This window comes from Agaricus bisporus, assembly GCF_000300575.1.
Source record: "Agaricus bisporus var. bisporus H97 unplaced genomic scaffold AGABI2scaffold_2, whole genome shotgun sequence".
In the NCBI taxonomy this organism is placed as follows: Eukaryota; Fungi; Basidiomycota; class Agaricomycetes; order Agaricales; family Agaricaceae; genus Agaricus; species Agaricus bisporus.
Window position 1 is genome coordinate 2649116 of NW_006267355.1, and position 17991 is coordinate 2667106.

The 17991-nt window shown below is 45.4% G+C and overlaps 7 protein-coding genes across 7 annotated transcripts; 3 read left to right on the plus strand and 4 right to left on the minus strand.

Annotated features, from left to right (window-relative positions):
• Nucleotides 1–1353: 1353 nt before the first annotated feature.
• Nucleotides 1354–2766, plus strand: AGABI2DRAFT_115702 (hypothetical protein; the record flags this gene model as incomplete). Its single annotated transcript, XM_006458605.1, has 1 exon — nucleotides 1354–2766. The coding sequence occupies one exon, from the start codon at nucleotides 1354–1356 to the stop codon at nucleotides 2764–2766; it is 1413 nt and encodes a 470-aa protein (XP_006458668.1).
• A 2039-nt stretch (nucleotides 2767–4805) lies between these two features.
• On the minus strand, nucleotides 4806–6936 carry AGABI2DRAFT_115703 (hypothetical protein; the record flags this gene model as incomplete). Its single annotated transcript, XM_006458606.1, has 11 exons — nucleotides 4806–4983; nucleotides 5038–5180; nucleotides 5240–5343; nucleotides 5403–5577; nucleotides 5620–5742; nucleotides 5804–5930; nucleotides 5985–6156; nucleotides 6213–6423; nucleotides 6478–6606; nucleotides 6663–6770; nucleotides 6823–6936. The coding sequence occupies 11 exons, from the start codon at nucleotides 6934–6936 to the stop codon at nucleotides 4806–4808; spliced, it is 1584 nt and encodes a 527-aa protein (XP_006458669.1).
• A 599-nt stretch (nucleotides 6937–7535) lies between these two features.
• Nucleotides 7536–9819, minus strand: AGABI2DRAFT_190902 (hypothetical protein). Its single transcript, XM_006458607.1, has 12 exons — nucleotides 9637–9819; nucleotides 9473–9580; nucleotides 9285–9413; nucleotides 9066–9225; nucleotides 8934–9021; nucleotides 8792–8884; nucleotides 8617–8737; nucleotides 8453–8569; nucleotides 8228–8402; nucleotides 8068–8174; nucleotides 7865–8007; nucleotides 7536–7800 (listed from the first exon to the last, which is right to left on the minus strand). The coding sequence occupies exons 1-12, from the start codon at nucleotides 9808–9810 to the stop codon at nucleotides 7626–7628; spliced, it is 1590 nt and encodes a 529-aa protein (XP_006458670.1). The 5' UTR covers nucleotides 9811–9819; the 3' UTR covers nucleotides 7536–7625.
• Nucleotides 9820–10357: 538 nt separating this feature from the next.
• On the minus strand, nucleotides 10358–12251 carry AGABI2DRAFT_176925 (hypothetical protein; the record flags this gene model as incomplete). The annotated part of the gene is made up of 11 exons (XM_006458608.1): nucleotides 12218–12251; nucleotides 12028–12156; nucleotides 11813–11975; nucleotides 11685–11768; nucleotides 11532–11628; nucleotides 11347–11470; nucleotides 11184–11300; nucleotides 10958–11132; nucleotides 10799–10905; nucleotides 10597–10745; nucleotides 10358–10535 (listed from the first exon to the last, which is right to left on the minus strand). Exons 2-11 carry the CDS (start codon nucleotides 12124–12126, stop codon nucleotides 10358–10360), a joined length of 1293 nt encoding a protein of 430 aa, XP_006458671.1. The 5' UTR covers nucleotides 12127–12156; nucleotides 12218–12251.
• Nucleotides 12252–13150: 899 nt separating this feature from the next.
• On the minus strand, nucleotides 13151–15113 carry AGABI2DRAFT_63850 (hypothetical protein; the record flags this gene model as incomplete). Its single annotated transcript, XM_006458609.1, has 11 exons — nucleotides 13151–13328; nucleotides 13392–13519; nucleotides 13579–13685; nucleotides 13737–13911; nucleotides 13958–14074; nucleotides 14124–14250; nucleotides 14301–14393; nucleotides 14444–14531; nucleotides 14590–14746; nucleotides 14806–14934; nucleotides 14994–15113. The coding sequence occupies 11 exons, from the start codon at nucleotides 15111–15113 to the stop codon at nucleotides 13151–13153; spliced, it is 1419 nt and encodes a 472-aa protein (XP_006458672.1).
• Nucleotides 15114–16473: 1360 nt separating this feature from the next.
• Nucleotides 16474–16784, plus strand: AGABI2DRAFT_190903 (hypothetical protein). The gene is made up of 2 exons (XM_006458610.1): nucleotides 16474–16613; nucleotides 16668–16784. Exons 1-2 carry the CDS (start codon nucleotides 16499–16501, stop codon nucleotides 16751–16753), a joined length of 201 nt encoding a protein of 66 aa, XP_006458673.1. The 5' UTR covers nucleotides 16474–16498; the 3' UTR covers nucleotides 16754–16784.
• A 424-nt stretch (nucleotides 16785–17208) lies between these two features.
• AGABI2DRAFT_115707 (hypothetical protein) lies at nucleotides 17209–17697 on the plus strand (the record flags this gene model as incomplete). The annotated part of the gene is made up of 3 exons (XM_006458611.1): nucleotides 17209–17433; nucleotides 17491–17562; nucleotides 17617–17697. The coding sequence occupies 3 exons, from the start codon at nucleotides 17209–17211 to the stop codon at nucleotides 17695–17697; spliced, it is 378 nt and encodes a 125-aa protein (XP_006458674.1).
• Nucleotides 17698–17991: the final 294 nt, after the last annotated feature.

The following is a 17991-nucleotide window of genomic DNA, read 5'->3' on the forward strand; positions in this document are numbered from 1 at the left end:
GAAACGGAAATGATTTGGCTGAGCTCCATCTGCTTCTATCATATACGAAGTGCTACAGCCATTCTCTCCTAGGATAGAGAATAATCGCTGGCGCAGGGAATGATTGGGGCGGGTGGACCTGGGGAAGGTCACTCTAGTACCTCGTGCACCCTTGGCGTGGGCCCCAGGCTTAGATCATGTTCTTCTCCTTGGAACACGGTCGACCAATGCACGCAAAACTCGTTTATTCTAGGTGATTGTCGGTACTTTGCTTCTATGTGGATCGGCCATTTGGATGAGTTATCCAGTTGATTTTAAGTACTCTTGTTCTTCAAGAATCAGATATCGGTGAATCTATGTATAGTGATCCTCATGTTTTCAGATCGATTGTGGTAGATATGCTCGATCCCAAATGGTCATGGCCAGATAGGCCCAGAAAATTCTTTTGCATGACAGATATTCATCGTACTGTTTGTTAAAGGACCTCAACTCGCTCCGATTGTTTAGTCGAAGTGGGAGAATTGCGGCCCGCGGGGACACTCAGCAGAGAAGTCGATGTATTACGTCGAGGTGAAGGTCTTCCGCCTTGACTGAAGCTCAAAGTTGCACATTAAAGTTAAGATTCGAGCAAATGAGTGGATTAGTATACGGACCTGGATATAGAAACAGCGGGAGACTGTCGCGGCGGAGGAACAGACTCGGTAAGATTTGTCGGAAGCAAGTCCGTGAGAAAATTGAGTGATTTTATAATTTTATTTACACCACGACACTGTCGACTCGACCTTCTGCCGATCTCACCTTTAATTTGTGTCCCATCTATCTCGACCCCTCCGGACGGCGACCAAGAGGTTGAAGTTCACGCATTTAAAGCGACCCGATTACGTGCCAGCTTCGATTTCTCCACTTGGGGGTCTCAGGCCCACCGCCCTCAGTCCCAGTGACTACGTAGGTCGCAATGATCATTTTGCTTTAGACAACAAAGATCACCAAGCCTCGTCGTCCCCGGCTCATTCCTTCCGTTTTTTTGGCTTTGACTAATAATTCCTCAGACAATGCACTTATATGCATGTTCACGTCCTCATGAAAGAACAATGGGAGCTATATCATCTTTAAAAAAATGCTCGGCCAGGTCTATCTATAAGATTCCTGCCATCGAGAGACTATGGAATGGCTATCCTCTCAATTCTGCCTGCTACAGGGGTTGAATAAAAATGCTGCGACAGATGGGTAGATGAGATCTGTATTGTTGCGCTAAAAATTGCCCATAACCTCGCCCATTGCAGTATTCTGACTCATAGGCTGCACAACAGCATTGCTTATCATGCGAGATCGAGCGGAATAGGGTATTGATTACCCCTCCCCCATCCCGCCCCAATGCCCGCCTCGATCCATGATTTGCCTCGAGAGTTGTTTCCCTTCATTCTGAAGAAAGCCTGCGACCCTGGGGTTGGTCCCCTTGACCACCGCCATTCTCATGGACGTCAGTGCCCATCATTACTCAGGTTCGCAATGATTTTCTCGAGCGTTTGCAGGGATTGGCGTCAGATCGTCATGGGCATGCCCATTTTCTGGTCAACCGTCGAATTCACCAACTTCTTACGCCCTTCTCCCGTCGAAGCACACACATGCCTCATCGACGTGCTTCGATACTCCAACGCACATCTTCGGTGCATATGCCTAGACTTCTCGCCGTTGAGAGGTTTTCCCGCCACAGAGCAAGTTATCAACGAAACTTTGCATACAATCGTAGAGCTTGCGCCCAAAACATGGAACGAACTGTGTATCACCGTGGCGGAGGGCGACCACTTTGACAGCATCTCTGATTATTTCTCCTGGGCTTCAGGTGCTCAACAAGAGAGGTTAGCTTCATTGGCTACCCTCCGGCTTAATTATCCCCAAGATTCCGCAGGACCGTCTTCTCCTTTCATACCCCAGGATAGTCGAGGGAACTACCGCCGACGAAACGACGTCCTGCCGACGTATTATTTTGATACCTCCCTCTTCAAGTCCGTAAATGACATATATTTAACAAACACTCGGCTCCTCTCCGTTGGACAGCGAGCCCTTCGAATTCACCTGAATGACTGGACAAATGTTATCGACGAAACAGTTCTCATGAAGACAGAAGGAGATCGAAATGCTCGTTCGCAGATGGTACGCCATCACATCGTCACGAACTCGGCGGCAAACATGATCAACTGCCCCTTAAATCCGACTGTGGCATCGCTAACAATAGTGTTACCTGATACAGGCTTCAAACATTTCCCATTCCTGCGTCCCACCGTTGGTCGTTTCGGGAAGGACATCCGTTCCATATACCGTACAACAGTCTGGTCCCACATTATGGCTCTCGGAAACAGTGCACCCTCTTTGGACTTCATTGAACTCGTCGATACAACGTCTGAAGCGTGGCTCACATTTCTTGCATTCCTCAAGCCCATCCCCATTGATCCATCAATTCCCGGCCCGCTGCAGATGCCATTAACGAACCTTTCTTGGAAGCACATTGTCGTGCGATTTGCGCCTGATCATAGGCAACCGCAGGACATTGCTCCTCTCGACGAAGATCTGAGTGTTTGTCTGAGGAGCAAACTCCGAATGGGGTTTGACTTTCAGACGAAGTTCAGCCAAAGTACTTCACAGGAAGATATGGAGGATCTGATGAAGGAGTGCTTGAGAAAGCTGACAAGGCGTATGCTACCTGGTCTGGAGAGATTCGACTGGTATGATCCCCGTGGATGGCACTCACACCTAGATGCGTCAATTATTAAAGGGTTGCTAGCTTAATGATTATAATCGCTTGCCTTTGACCCACATTTGTATTTTAACTTTCTTATTCTGGTCCTCCTTTGAACACTTTATCCGGTACTTGTATCTATTGGTTATGTATTGCGCTTTATTCATATGTATGTCGTACGTATATGTTATTGATTATGTTGCTGTTGCACCATGTGCCCATCAGTTTGACACAGGTTTGACAGGAAATGGTTCGAGACGCGGCAGGAATAAATAGAAGGACAGGTCTGTCGTAACCATATCCCCTCTACTCCTTTGCTATCCCATCTCTACCGCCATCCCCAGCTCAAAAAGTAGAGGAGAGATCACAATTTGCATCAAAAAAATGACACCGATACATGAAATGATAATAGTACAAGTAACCGGTAACATAGGTCATAATCATTCTGTTGAGTCCAGCAATTTTACTCATGTAGTAATCTTATTAGTCAAACCGGCGCTTGTAACTGTTTCATCCTGATTTAACGGCTGATGATGATGGTGAGTAATATGGTACGAAAAGTAACGGGAACACATGATCCTCACTGTAATTGCTGATGCACTCATGGGTGCGCCACCATTCTGAAACTCGTCGGAAAACGGAGACAAGGTGAGCCGCTTGGCTAGTTGCAACCCCAAACGCGCTGATGACAGATTACTTCAGTTCCAACTATTTTGGGTTGCTCCGAAGACTTTTGCAGAAGTTCAGTTTGGTATTGATTCTTTGTTTCTAACTTCATTTCGTCTCGATTTAAGAATCCGCTCTCGCGGATAACAGTTTTAGCCGGAGCAAATGAGTCATTGTGGCGTTGTCGAGGAAAGACCCTCGACGATACCTCTAGAGAGGCCCGATCGGTAAATCGATAATCCCCGGGTCACCACTCTCCACTTTCCCTCATGAGATCCGGCTATCTACCCTGAAATGTTCTCCACTTGCCAGTGTACATACCTTCTCAAACTTGGCGGCCTTCAGGCCGCCGATTGTCCACTCCGGGATCAAGGATTAGCAGGGTTGTCGTTGTCGGGAGGTCCTTCTCAAACCCATGATTCTCCGTGCATTATCCTCGATTTGGCGACGTCAAAAAGTGTATATATTATAAATTAATACAGTTATTGCGATGCCTTGGCTTTTCATGCGAAACTCGACAAGACCAAGGGTAGCTCCCGCGCTCTAGTTGTCCCTGTGATCAGGAGTAAAGTTGAACTCCTGTAGATATGATGAAACAACTTCTAAGTATCGTGGTATCATCGGTTCGTAGAGAGTGGCAATTGAGCGAAAACTTACACCTGGTGAAAGTGTGGTAAGTCACACAGAAGTCGCAGTTAGAGCACTGTATTGTCCCTGAGTGAAATCCAAAATCTCACTTCCACGATCTACCCGACTCCCTTACAAGTTTCCCGTTGCTTGGCCTTGAGCACGAATATCCTGGGCGTAGTGGGACCGCTTCCCTGTCACCGGCCTTCTAACTTGTAATATGATTGCGTCTCTCCAAGATAGTATCACCCTGTGATGATGCGGCGCATCCTATCTTTCTGTACCTACTCGTCTGATTGAATGAAATGTCCTAGACCTTGGACAGCGTGGATTTACCTCAAATTTCGCGCCCTCCATGCGACTAGTAGACGATATCTTGCAATTGTGCCACCGTTCGATTGGAAATCATTACTTGTGGCCCTTCCCGCGATGGGAAAGTTTTGATTGCACGTCCAGATCAATTTCATAGGTCGACCACGCTCATGTGAACTAGGTCTAGAAAGATACCGATAAGCACCTTATACCACATTATACCGGAATCGATCGACTACAAAAGCGATTGAGTTCGGCAGCTCTCTACGGTTTTAAAATCGGTCTGTCACACCGATATTTGCAGCCCGACGCGTCGCGCCTTATCACATGCACACGTGACGTGTTGATGGCACGGACTTCTGTCGAACAAATATACCTCCCTTAGCGAATCACTGATAGTATTCTAGATATATGGCTAGGTACATAGGATAACATATACTAACAGATCGGGAAGAGTCCGAACATACGGGACGCTTAATACTGATCAGTCCATCTGTCTCTTCCTAAACCTCATCTTCGCCTTTGGATTGGGTACGTCATTGGATTCGAATGATAAGCTGGGTGGACGATCCATTGATCCGTTTTCCATTTGGACATCGTATTCCAATATGATTTGAGCAAGCATAATTTTAATTTCATGAACAGCAAAGAATCGTCCGGGGCTGTTCAATCATATATGTGAATACAGCAGCAAATACCAACGGGAGACCTCATACCATGCGTGGCGACCGTACCCAAATATGATGTGTTCGGCGTCCAGAGAGACCATCTGATGTTTCATGCTGTCCAGTCCCTCATCTCTGTCACGCATCTCCGCAAACCTGAAACCCTTAAATTCATGTGCATCTTCAAAGGCGTTCTGCTTATTGAGAATAAATCTTAGAATATAGGTGGATTATGGACCAAGAAAGTACAGACCTTCGATTGTGTGGCACTGCCCGCAACCCCTAAGAAACTTCCAGCTGGAATCAGAGTGCCATCGGTAGTTGTCCAGTTCTGTAACGTTTTGCGCAATAGGACAACTGATTGCAAAAAAAAAGCACTTATCATCTAAAGCCTGACATAAAGTCAAAGAACGTACGAGATGAAGTAGGATTCACGCGCAGTGACTCCTTTATAAAGCTATCCAGTTTGCGCAGTTTCTGTATGGCGACTTTGCTCCAGCCGTGCTCCCGGATCGCACCTTCTACTTCTTCACGCAAGTCATCTAAATATTCGGGGTGAACTGCTAGGTCATACATCGTTTGCGTGAAAACCTGTTGAGGGAAATAAAAATCGTCAGTAAATCATTTATGCACCTTTAAAGATATCAACTTGCCATTGTAGTAGTGTGCATAGCCGCAAAGTTTAGGAGTAAAATTCGATTGATAATATCGTGGAGAGTGCGGTGATAATCTTCCGTCGCCGTCTCCAAGAGCCAGCTAATTAAGTCATTCTGTACGCTGTGAGTTACGCTACAATGCACGTGTCCTACAATCTTACTGGTCTCTCGGTATCATCTTTTCCATATTGCTCGTATCTTGCAATCCTTTCTTGGACCGTAGGCGCAAGATATTTCATGACTTGCTTCATCGTTTTTGCCACCGGCGTCACATAATTTCCAACGAGTCTATCCGACAGAGCGTACGTCACTTAGAAAGGGATATAACTTGAGAAAACTGACGGCCTGAACAATTCAGGAAAGCAGTCGATGATCTTGGCGCTTATCAGGACATCAACGAGATATTTTTCCATAGCCGCACAATATCCTGGATCACGACCTGCCAATCGTTTTGATATAATTCCTGCATAAGAATCTGGGCCAACACTCACAGATGGGAATTCCGACGAAGTATCTATTTATTGCACGACAAATGATGTGCTGAAAGGTTGTGTAAGCAGGAAATGTCACCCAGTCTGTCATTTTGTGAGTAGACACCAATGAGAGGGTTTACGTGGGGAGGACCTTCTGTTGCGGGTATGAGATCGTGCAGAGCGGCCCTGACTTCATCCCTTATCTCGTCAGATTTTGTGGCAATGTTGCGGGTGACGTTAGAACGTAGGGTAACCACGTGGTGAGGGTGTTCGGCCACTGGCCCCAAAACATACTTTGTATGTGTCGTCTGGGGAATGCGTAAGAAATCAGAGGCGTATTGACTAAGTCCTCAAATGTTCACCTCTTCAATCGCCTCGACAAAAGACAAGACATCATCTGATGCATTGCGAATATCGTCGACATATTGCTCCCCGTTGAGAACTATCACCCATTTAAACATCGCAGCAATTTTGAACACCCTATTGGGATACTAAACATTGAATGTGAGTTTGGTGCCGGCGTCCAAACGATCATCCCACTACTCACTTTGTCACTTCCTTCTCGGATTAGTTCTGAACCATTGAGGAGCCACCGAATTGCCGTGATATAAGATGTTATGACACCGGAGTACCCAACAGTGGGTATGGCGTTCAGCTACACCAAGTCGAATCAGCGCTGGCACTCGGGAAAGAGGGAAATACATTACTGGTGACCTCTTCGCTTCAATATACTGGATGGCTCCATAGGCAGTCCCAAGAATACTGATAACTTGAATAATGCTAGGAGATGTGTCCAGGAAGCCATTCAACGAGGACAACATTAGAGCTTGGTAGGTAGGCTTAGGTAGGTAGGAACCTAGGAACGGTTCAATTTCAAAGCTTTGTGACAACCATTAATTAGGGGTTGGCACACAGCCTTTCATTTTTTCCGTATTTAGATTTTCTTACGTGTGCGCTCGAGCATGTCCACGATACACCGTAGCGGCGTAACTAACACACTCATAAATACTCGAACCAAATGCAAAACGATAGGCGAAATATGGGTCCAGAGTCTCCAGAAATCATCCAGCCCGGGGGGGCCAGCTGGGGCCAGAGGGTCTTCGGCATGTGTGTCATCTGAGAGATTGGATATGTTTCTGCAATGGAAATGTTTGTCGCCCCGGGCCGTGCCGCGCGTGCCGAGTCAAGCCGAGTCGAGCCGAGCACAAGCCCTCCCTGTAAATAAAGCTCCTCTCAGGGGTTTCCAAAGCCTGAGCCCGGACTCCACTAATAGGTGTAGCTGTTGTCTGCTGTTGTGTAGCTGCCTATTTCAATTCTTGTTATCGGATCATTGGATGAGCCATCATTGCCACGATCCATTGACAGACGCGAGGTGTTGGATACCTCTGCGTCCTCTGATAATTCCGACATCAACTATCTGGTGGGAGCTAAACGTAGTCCGAATTTATTTGGGTAGATTCACTACAAATACTGGAAAGAACCACAATTCTCTTCGATCAAACCTCAGGCCTTAGGCCCTCCTCTTTCTAAACATCACCTTCGCATTCAGATTCGGCATAGACGACGTTCCAAAATAAATGTTCGGTGGCCTTTCCATGGATCCACTTTCTAGTTGAATATCGTAGTTGAGTAAAATGTGAGTAAATATCGTTTTCATGCCATTTGCAGCAAAAAATCGTCCAGGACTGACGGAGAGATAGGAGATATCAGAGATATTACAGGTGGGCGAATGACATGTCAACCACGTACCATGCGCGCTTGCCATGACCAAATATAATGTGATCTGTACTTAGAACAACAAGATGGTGTTTGATGGAATCAAACTCGTCATCTCCATCACGCATGTCCGAGAACCTGAAAGGCTTGAAAGTTCCAGCATCCTGAAACAAAAGCTACACGAGTGAAGGCAGCCAATCAGATCTAGCACTATGGAGCATAAGGGACCAACGGACCTCTGAGGTGCTCATTGCATCGGACGCGACTCCAATCAAAGTACCGGCTGGAAGCAGAGTGCCATCGGAGAGGGTCCAGTCTTTGAGCGTTTTCCGGCTCATGACGACTGTAATCGTTATTAGTCCTTGAATGCAAAGCAGAGTAAGATTGGAGTCGCACAGCTAGTTCCACCATTCAAGCGATGGGATTCCTTCAGGAAGCTATCAATTTTACGCAACTTCTGCAAAGCCACCTTATTCCATCCATATTCTCCAATAACGCTTTCAGCCTCCTCGCGTAATTCTTTCACATACTCCGGGTGGATTGCGAGGTCATATATTCCTTGAGTAAAGGCCTATGAAAACCATCCAGTCAGAAAAGGTTTGTCGGTAATAAAGTACGAACCATTGAGCTTGTATGGATGGACGTAAAGTTGACAATGAAAATCCTCATGACCATGTCGCGGACCCCAAAATGATAATCATGCGTGGCGCTTTCCATGAGCCAGGTGATAAGGTCGTTCTAATGAGAATTTAGAGCAGGTGGTCGTTCTCCCTTTTTCAACTTACAGGCATGGACGCATCAGGATCCAACTTGGCTTGATTTAGCCGTTCTTCCACGAGGGGAGCCAGGTGACGATAGCCTGCATTAAGCCTTTTTGCTACCATCCTCAGACTTCTCCCAACAAGACTATGACATCATTAAGTAACTCAAAGGATCAAATGATAAAGAAACATTATTTACGGTTTCAGGAAGTTCGGGAAGAGGTTTATAATCTTAGCTGAGTTGGTAACATCAATTGTAAGACCTTCGATAGCACTGAGGTAGTCCGCGTTCCTACCTACGGACAACTTCAGATAAACACATTCAAATAAGGAAAAAAGACCTACAGAGAGGAGCTCCAACAAAATATCGATTGGCAGTGCGACAAATGAAGCGCAAAAAAGTGGGGTATGCGGTGACCCCAACCCAGTCTAATAAAATTAGAGAGGATCTTGGCATCATCATCATCACAAACCTTCAGCATCGGAGAAATGCTCATTGAAAATTTCAAGCACTTCGTCCCTGAAGTCGTCATACTTGGTTACCATATTGCGATTGATATGTGTACTTATTGCCGTTATATGGTGAGGATGGGTATCTAAGCCAGGTCCAAAGGTGAAGTTTGCTTGAGTTGTCTAGCGGCCCAGGACACCTTTTAACCAAAGTAAACAATTAGACATGGCAAAAGACTTGCCTCCTCGATGGCAAGGTCGAAAGATAACACATCTTCAGGTGCTTGACGAACTTCATCAATGAGTTGCGGTCCATTCAAGACGACAACCCATCTAGATATTGCAGCGATTTTGAAAGGTCTACCTGGATACTGTTGTTAATGGAGGTGAGTAGCTGATTGATCTCTAGAAGAGCGACAAATTAACTCACTTTATTATAACCCTCCTGGATAATTTCCCGCCCCCGAACCATGTATTGGATGGCAGTTATATATGAGGTTAGAACACCAGAGTAACCAACAGTCGGGATTGCATTTAACTGAGAAGGAAGATGTCAGTTTTAGAACTTCGCCGATCTATTCTCAGGATGCTCACGGGGGAGTTCCTCGCCCGGATATACTTCAGGATGGCATATGTGAGAACGAAAATACCGAGGAGTCGCACAGCAATGGGAGAGGAGTCTCTTGCGATGCGTAATTTGTATATCGGAAGCCAAGCAGTCAGAGGCTCCAGCGACATGGGGCAGAAGGGGGATACTGTTGCACACATGCGCCATGCATTCATTAAATGCTTCTCAAGACGTGAGGAGACGAACTATTGGCGGAAAGCCATCCCGAATGCGCAATTCAACTCGCTTCCTGCTAAGGTCTAATGAATCATGGATACGCTTCTGCAATGGAGTGTTTATCAAAGCGGCCATGTGCCAAACTAAACGCGCTTACCATGAACGGATAATCAGGAAGCTGTGCTGGAAGCAGATACGTGCTAAGAGGTACGCAGCGAGAGAGAATGGAAAACGTCTTTACGTCACCTCATCGTTAACCGTGACGCTCCCCGTTCAGTCTAAGGGGTATTACCGGTCGGCTGCCTAGACTCCATATCTCACGAGTAAGGCCAAGTGCATTTCATTGTAATGAACAAATTACTTGCATTCCATGTAATTGCACTAGACACTGATGCAACTCCACAATTACTATGAATAAAGGTTTTCCGTCGTAATTTTCAGACAGGCTTCAATATAATGACTCGTTGAGTATATACGATCAGTCGTAGTGGTAAATGCTGTATCGTAAGTACACCCCAACGCTAACACTTATTAATCTTCGACTCTCTTTCTGAACATTAGCTTCGCTTCTTGATTAGGGATGATAGAAGTTCCGAAGCGAATATTAGGTGGCCGCTTAAGTGACCCATTCTCAAGCTGAACATCGTAATTGAGCACAATATATGTAAACACTGTTTTGACAGTATTTGCAGCGAGAAAGCGCCCGGGACTATAACATTACGACCGATTGAGAAATGGCCATAATAAGATGTTTCAATTAGGGGACATACCAAGCATGTCGACCATTGCCGAATACAATGTACTCTGAACTCAAAGATACGAGTGGGCTACTATCATGCTTTGATTCCGTGTCACTCTTTGAGCGTTTCTGGGGTACAAATCTGAAACCGTTGAACTTGTGCGCATCTTGGTATATAGCCTGGTATATATATGGTTTAGTCAAATCGGCCCGTAGAGCGAGGACGTACGAACCTCTTCTTTATTCATCGCTTCCGTTGCTACACCAACGTAAACATTGGGTGGAATGGTAATTCCATCAGAGAACCTCCAATCTTTCCGTGTTTTTCGTACCATAAGAACTATGAGATTGGTTTGTGAGATTTGCGAAGATTGGATGGAAGACCGGCTTACAGGCCGCAGCATTGTGGAGACGGAAAGACTCTTTCAAAAAACTATCAACCTTGTGCATTTTCTGCAAGGCCTGTCTGGACCATCCGTCTTCGGCAATAACCATTTCAATCTCTTCTCGCAGCTCTGTAACATACTCAGGATGAATGGCAAGATCATACACGCTCTGAACGAGCCCCTATAGAAGCACTCAGAATCCTGCTTGTCAGCTATCAAAATGATAACTCACCATCGTGCTAGTATGAACTGCCGTGAAATTGATTATCAGGATTCGCAGGACGATATCTCTGACACTAAGATGATAATCCTTCGTCGCACTTCCCATAAGCCATGATATAACGTCATTCTATCAATGTCATTATCATGAAGTCGCCGTTGTATGATAAACTCACAAGTTCGTCGGGGCTATTCTCAGACTGCTGTCTTCGCATGAGCCTTTCTTCAATTAGAGGACGAAGTAACTTCTCGGTTTCCCCGATCTTCTTTGCAACAGTCGTTAGGCATTTGCCAACGAGTCTAATTGAATAATAGGATATGATGAATCCAGTCGACGATGATAATATGAAACTACACTCACGGTTTGAGAAAATTTGGAAACATACTGATAATCTTAGCTGTATTTACTGTGTCATTTGTGAACTGTTCATTGATGAAGCGATATCTTGGGTTGCGACCTGTAGATACTAAGATGTGAAATCCTGCGTGGCGAAGTTAAACATTTTCTACTTACACAAAGGAAGTCCAATAAGATATCGGTTGATAGTGCGGCAAACGACGTGCAAAAGGGTCTCATAACCGGGAACAGTGGCCCAACCTAGATAGACTTAGCAGAGTCATCACCTTGATTACAGAACTGACCTTCGTTCGTGGGGGTAATGTACGTCTTGAATGATTCCACAACCTCGTCCTTGATATCTCCAAACTTGACACCCAAATTACGAGTAACCGAAGAGCGAATTGTTGCAATATGATGAGGGTGGGCTAATAATCCAGGCCCTAAAGTATAATCGCCTTGCGTCGCCTATAAGAATGATCATACATCCAGCCCTCTGTAACGTTTGATGGTCATTTACCTCTATGGAGGGCTCATTGAACGATAAGACATCGTCCGGGGCTTTACATAGTTCATTGATGTACTGTTTTCCACTGATAACGACCACCCATCGGGACATTGTAGCGACTTTGAAAGGTCTCCCCTGAAACTGCAGTGTGTACGAGTCAGCCTCCCCACACACGAAACATCGGCTCCAGAGTAATGCTTGCCTTTTCATAACCTTCTTGAATTAATTCGCCACCGCGCGACATCCATTCCATCGCCGTGATGTAGGAGGTTAGAGGCCCGGAATGGCCAATGGTCGGTATATTGTTCAACTTCATGCAGACAATCAACTCACAAATAACCACGAGTAAAAGAATAAACATACTGGGGACCTCTTCGCTCTGAGGTATGAAAGTACGCTATAAGCTGCAATAAAGCTCCAACAGACATAGATCACATTCGGGGAAACATTTGAGAATAATCCTGCGTTGTACGACGCCATGCTCGTAGTGGAGGGCTTTCACTTTTTCCCGAAAATCCTTCAGAGGGGATGGAGGGTTAGTGGCAGGTCCGAAATTGCCGACATGAGCTACTTGAACTCCAGGATATGGTACTGTAAGGCGATGTTCCCTGAGTGTCATATCCAAAGTGTCATAGTCAGGGAAGCAATGTTCTTCGCATTGGAACCCATGGTGCGCCAACGTGAGTGGGGTGAATGCATTTTGACCTATGCCTATTCAGCCTAGTTCATATATCGTGGTTGGGCCCATTCCGATGAGAGCGCACAAAATGGAACATCATGAAAGGGGCATTCGGAATGAAATGACCATCCTTGAATATTGATCCTTTTGAACGAAACAATCAAAACGGACGGTCCTCCTTTGCGAAATTGGGGCCAAAAACAACATGACAGGAGATGACAGGAAGCTGAGCCGCTCGGAACTCTCCGTGCCGGCAAATGATATGATGATGGGTACCCTTATATATATTAATAGTACGACCGACCTGAAATCAACTGATTGCGAGTTAACGGTAACTCGGGGTAGCTTCAGATTAACTGAACTATCATGTCATATGTCATCGTTCCTACATCTAATTTTATGTTCTACAAATGAGAATGTCTTCGATAAGTCTAATACTACATGCATAAGAATATACTAATCAACCACCCGCTTTCTGAACATGATCTTCGCCCTTGTGTTCGGTTTATTTGCAGTTTTATGCTTGAGACTTGCTGGCCGCTCCATAGACCCGTTCTCCAATTGTATATCATATTCCAAAAGTATGTGCGCGACTATAGCTTTTATTTCGTTAACCGCGAAAAATCGTCCGGGACTGAGAATCATCTTAAGTCAGAAGAATTGCCCCAAAGAATGGTAGTCATGGAGGATAACTTACCACGCACTCCGACCATGACCAAATGCGATGAAGTCCATGCTCAAAGAAACCATTTGGTATTTGACATCACCATCATTCATTTCAGTGAACCGGAAACCTCTGAAAGTCTGGCCATCAGGGAAACTCCGCTGATAAAGATAATATTGTCATTCAAACCACCATGTACGTGATAAAATGCAACGCGCACCTCGTCCCTGTTTATATAACGACTTGCAAAACATATATCAGTGCCTGCTGGAAGGACAGTGCCGTCCGACAAAGTGTAGTCCTTCATGACCTTTCTAAACATGCCCACTGACAGACGTGGTCTTCAGCATGAAGTAGTGGCGCAAGCAACACACGCACCGTGCTCGAGAGTGTTCATTCTTTGGGATTCTTTTAAGAAACTATCAACCTTTCGCATCCGTTGCATGGCAAACTTAGTCCATCCGTCTTCCGAAATGATAGCTTCAATTTCATCTCTCATTGGCTTGACATACTCCGGATGAATGGCCAAATCATAAAGAGCATTGGTAAGGGTCTGAAGCTCGTAAGTATATTTAATTTAGCGCAAGCGATGGAAATACCATTGAGGTGGTATGAATGGCAGTAAAATTGATTGTCAAGATGCGGAGCGCCAAATCACGAACAGTGAAATGATGTTCGTGCGTGGCAGTCTCAAGCAACCAACTCATCAGATCGTTCTACCGCAATCGTCAGTCATGCTATGAGCCGAAAACGACGCATTCTCACTGGTCTGTTGGGCCTATCGAATCCAAGTTCTCTGTCTTTCTTGAGTCTATCTTCCAAAGTTGGCCCGAGATACTCTATCGTTCGTTGCACGGTCTTGTGAACCTGGGTCATATAGCGACCCACCAAACTATGAGCTTGATTCAGCATGACATTTTGAGCTAGGTATAGTAAGCTCACGGTCTCAGGAAACTCGGGAAAGAGTTTATAATAATTCCAGCCTTGGCAACCTCCAGAATGAATTTTTGAATGACGTCAAGGTAACCAGAGCGTCTGCCTGATAAGCAAAAGCTGAGAAATTGAAAAAAGAAGGTTGAAGTAACATACACAATGGGAGACCAACAAAGAATCTATTGCTTACACGGCAGATAATATGGACAAGAGTTCCGTAGGCATGGACAACTGTCCAATCTATGAACAAATCAGTGAGATCATCACTGAGGTTTCCTCAGCTCTAAAAGCTCCAAACCTTTTGTGAGGGGTATACATTCTTTAAATGTCTCGACAGTCTCATCCCTGATGTCCGAAAATCTGTCGACCATACTGCGAGTAAGAGGAGTTCTGATGGTTGCTACATGGTATTTATGTTCGAGTCCAAGCCCTAACGTGTACTTGAATTGCATTTTCTATGTGGAGGTTTAACGGCGACGAAGATAATTATCACTTGAAAGATATGCCAACCTACCTCCCAAAGAGCGACGCTAGCAGATAGGACGTCAGTTGGGGCTTTACGTACATCATCGACAAATTGGGTCCCAGAAAGTACGACAAGCCATTGAGAAAAATTAGCCACTCTGAATGCCTGATCTGGATACTAATGGAAGCAAAACCTAAGGAGTGGTGACCCAATAATGAATTCACTGTCTGACACACTTTGTCGAATCCTTCCTTCACAAGATCCCCCCCATGCTGAAGAAATTCGAACGCGGTGATATAGGAAGTCAATATTCCTGAGTAGCCAACAACGGGAATGGAATTTAACTGAGAAGGCATCAGAATCAAAGAATTAACATATCACAAGCTACAAGTTAAAACACCCACGGGCGAAGTTTTGGCTTCTATGTATTTCCAAGTCCCATATGCCACAGCCAAGATGACGAATACTTGAGGAAGGACAGAGCCGTAGCTTAATAGTGGCATATCCATTGGCGTTGTTAGAGGGCGACGATATCTCTGCGTATGAGCAGTATTGTACCAGCGAGGTCAGTCGTGAGTCGGTGCTAGCACCAGCCCGGCTATATATGCAAAGTTTTGGATCGAATCATCCCTTGGAGTATGTTCAGCCCCTGTTCAGCCCCTTTATCATGGTTACCCCGAAACACGCACCATATTTATAAGACATAGGTCCGTGAAGCCCATGAAGCGGATAGCATTTGACCATCAATAACGTCTCGGCCGAACGTGGGCTTAATTACGGTGTAAAAGGGTGTAATCCAGATAGTCCATGCTGACCACATGGGGAAGGGTATTGATTGTAAGTTGGCTATCCTCCTGATTATGACGATGAACATATCCGTACGGAACGGTATTAGCCTGCGGCTAGTGAAGCATCGATAAGTACAACCGATAAGTACTGATGGGAGAGGCTTACCCGTAATGTGGTATATGAATATACTAGTCGGCTGTTCTGTTCCTTTTAGTACAATGTTTATTGTAGCCTTGGAAGTAATATTAAGCCAGTTTTCAATGACTTCATATAGATAGGTTCCGTTACTAGAGTGGCTTAGAACAGAACAGGTTTCTTCGCATTTTTGAGATGACGAGTAGGGCGGACAGAAAGGTGTGTTGGCAGGTGATCTTTCGAAATAGAGCCGCGTGGAAGGTGACACGAGTTGTTATCCGAATTAGTTGCCCATCGACAAGTCCCACGTCTCGGATCAAGGTCGACGATAGGTTTTCATCCGAATCCTACGATTGCATCAGAGGTTTAAAAGCGTATCCAACACCACTGTACCGCCATTGTACGGTATCATTCTCCAGGAATTTCTCGTTCGTTCCTCGTAGTTTCACCACTGGCACGCGGTGTCTATACCAGTGTCGGCCTCATGCGCAGCTCCGGCGCCAATCCATGCAGGTTTGATACAAGCATGTAAACGATCAGCATTATTAACAATTACCATGCAGGGACCAGCCGGACTTCTAGCATTGTGACAACTGTTGCTAGTCTCTTCGTTGTGATTTAGTGCCTCCCTTCACGAGACCCTTTGGTGCTCCCATACCGTACACACCCGACGGAAGCATTTGCTTATACCGACCAGCGCTCAAGTGCTCAAATTCAAACTTGACGTGACCGCCGTATAGTGACAGATCCTGTCGCAAAAATGATATCATGTGGCGTGGCTTGGGCTCCGAGCATCGACCCACCATAACGGATATTAATGACTGTGAACTTGAAGAGCAGCGGCATCCCTGCGAGCTATGACTCGACGGGCGCATTAACTCTCAAGTTCTCGGAATCATGGTCTTCTTCATTGACTGGAGCCCCCAATGCTGGTAAGTTTCGCGTCATGAATCAGATGGAGGCAGGTTGTCCACATTTATAACCAGAAGCAAAGAAGTTCAAGAAGTCGCTGGTGCAGAGGGGTTCACCGAATATTATGATACGGTTGACGCAAGGAAGAGGCACCAGCTAGGCATGAATCGAAGAATGACCTTTTTCGCGTGATGGATACAGCGCTTCTCACGCTAGTAGCTGATCGGTTTTTCGGTTTGAATGTCAAGCTTCAAGCTCTGAGTTGCTGGTGACACAGTGTCGAGATCTTTGCCGCCGATCGCTAAGAAGAGCTTGAGAAAAGCCGTTTCAATCGTTCTCTGCCCAGAGAAACGAATGAACGTTGAACACTTGGGTCATTGCCATTTCGGAGCCGGCGACAAGCGAAGCAAAGACGGATAGATGAATCGGTAGGTGGAGGAGTTTCACGCACTCATTTAAAAGCTCATACTGAATGTTTAGTCTTTCAATTCCCAATCCTTCCTTACCCATTTCTCCCCCGTCACTTTCCCTTCATTCTCTTTAATTTCTTTGAATTCACACAGAAGCACCATCGTCTCTCTTTTCAACCCGCAAACCGCAAAGATATCACGAGCTATGTCGCCTCGCGATGTCCACTCTGTCAATGAAATTCAACGGCTTCCTGAAATCGATTTTCAATCCTTTCAACCTCTGTTTGTGACTTTTTCTGCCCAACGATACGATCCTCTTCAAACTCCTTCCACTATCAATATCAAGCCTCTACCGCATCATAATATCCAAGGAACTTCATGTATCAAAACTCCGCCCGTAGCTGCCCATCCACCCCACCGTGAAACGGTAGTATGTCTTTTGATTTGAACCGAGCAAATGCTGTATGTTAACGTGAATCTTTGGTAGATTTCATTGCAAGGCGCACTTGAGAGTGAAGTTGAGGATGCCAAATTGGAAGGAACGCCATGGGTTCGGAAGGTAAACCTTGAAATATCAAATTCACCATTCAATATTCACAACCTCTCTGCATAGTTCCATAATCTGCCTCAAACTGTCACAAGACGCAGTATGACAATGAAAAGAGTGTTCTTGTCACATGTTGGGCTCAAATAGAGTGCTATGATGCATTTGAGTGGGTCGGTTTACTGGGAATCTAGTGGTTATTATACCACTTGACTTCAAGAGAGCGTATAACACGCCAGTTGGATCCGCCGCAGGAATTTGGTTTCTGAAATTGTTCATAAACGATAGATGAACATACTTATAATAAGCTCAGCATCTTCCTCTACAATATAGTAGTAAAGCTGTCCGATATAGATATTTCGATATCAATTTGTCAATACGATTACTATTATGCAAATTTGATGCGACCATCACCACAAGCTTATCGCTGGCCCATCACCGGCT

Coding starts and splice junctions, on each gene's coding strand:
- AGABI2DRAFT_190902 (XM_006458607.1), bottom strand. CDS start 9,810: ATGTGTGCAACAGTATCCCCCTTCTGCCCCATGTCGCTGGAGCCTCTG. Junction 9,414..9,472: donor TCCAGGAGGGTTATAATAAA/GTGAGTTAATTT, acceptor CATTAACAACAG/TATCCAGGTAGACCTTTCAA. Junction 8,175..8,227: donor CTTGAATGGTGGAACTAGCT/GTGCGACTCCAA, acceptor TAACGATTACAG/TCGTCATGAGCCGGAAAACG.
- AGABI2DRAFT_190903 (XM_006458610.1), top strand. CDS start 16,499: ATGACTGTGAACTTGAAGAGCAGCGGCATCCCTGCGAGCTATGACTCG. Junction 16,614..16,667: donor GACTGGAGCCCCCAATGCTG/GTAAGTTTCGCG, acceptor ATTTATAACCAG/AAGCAAAGAAGTTCAAGAAG.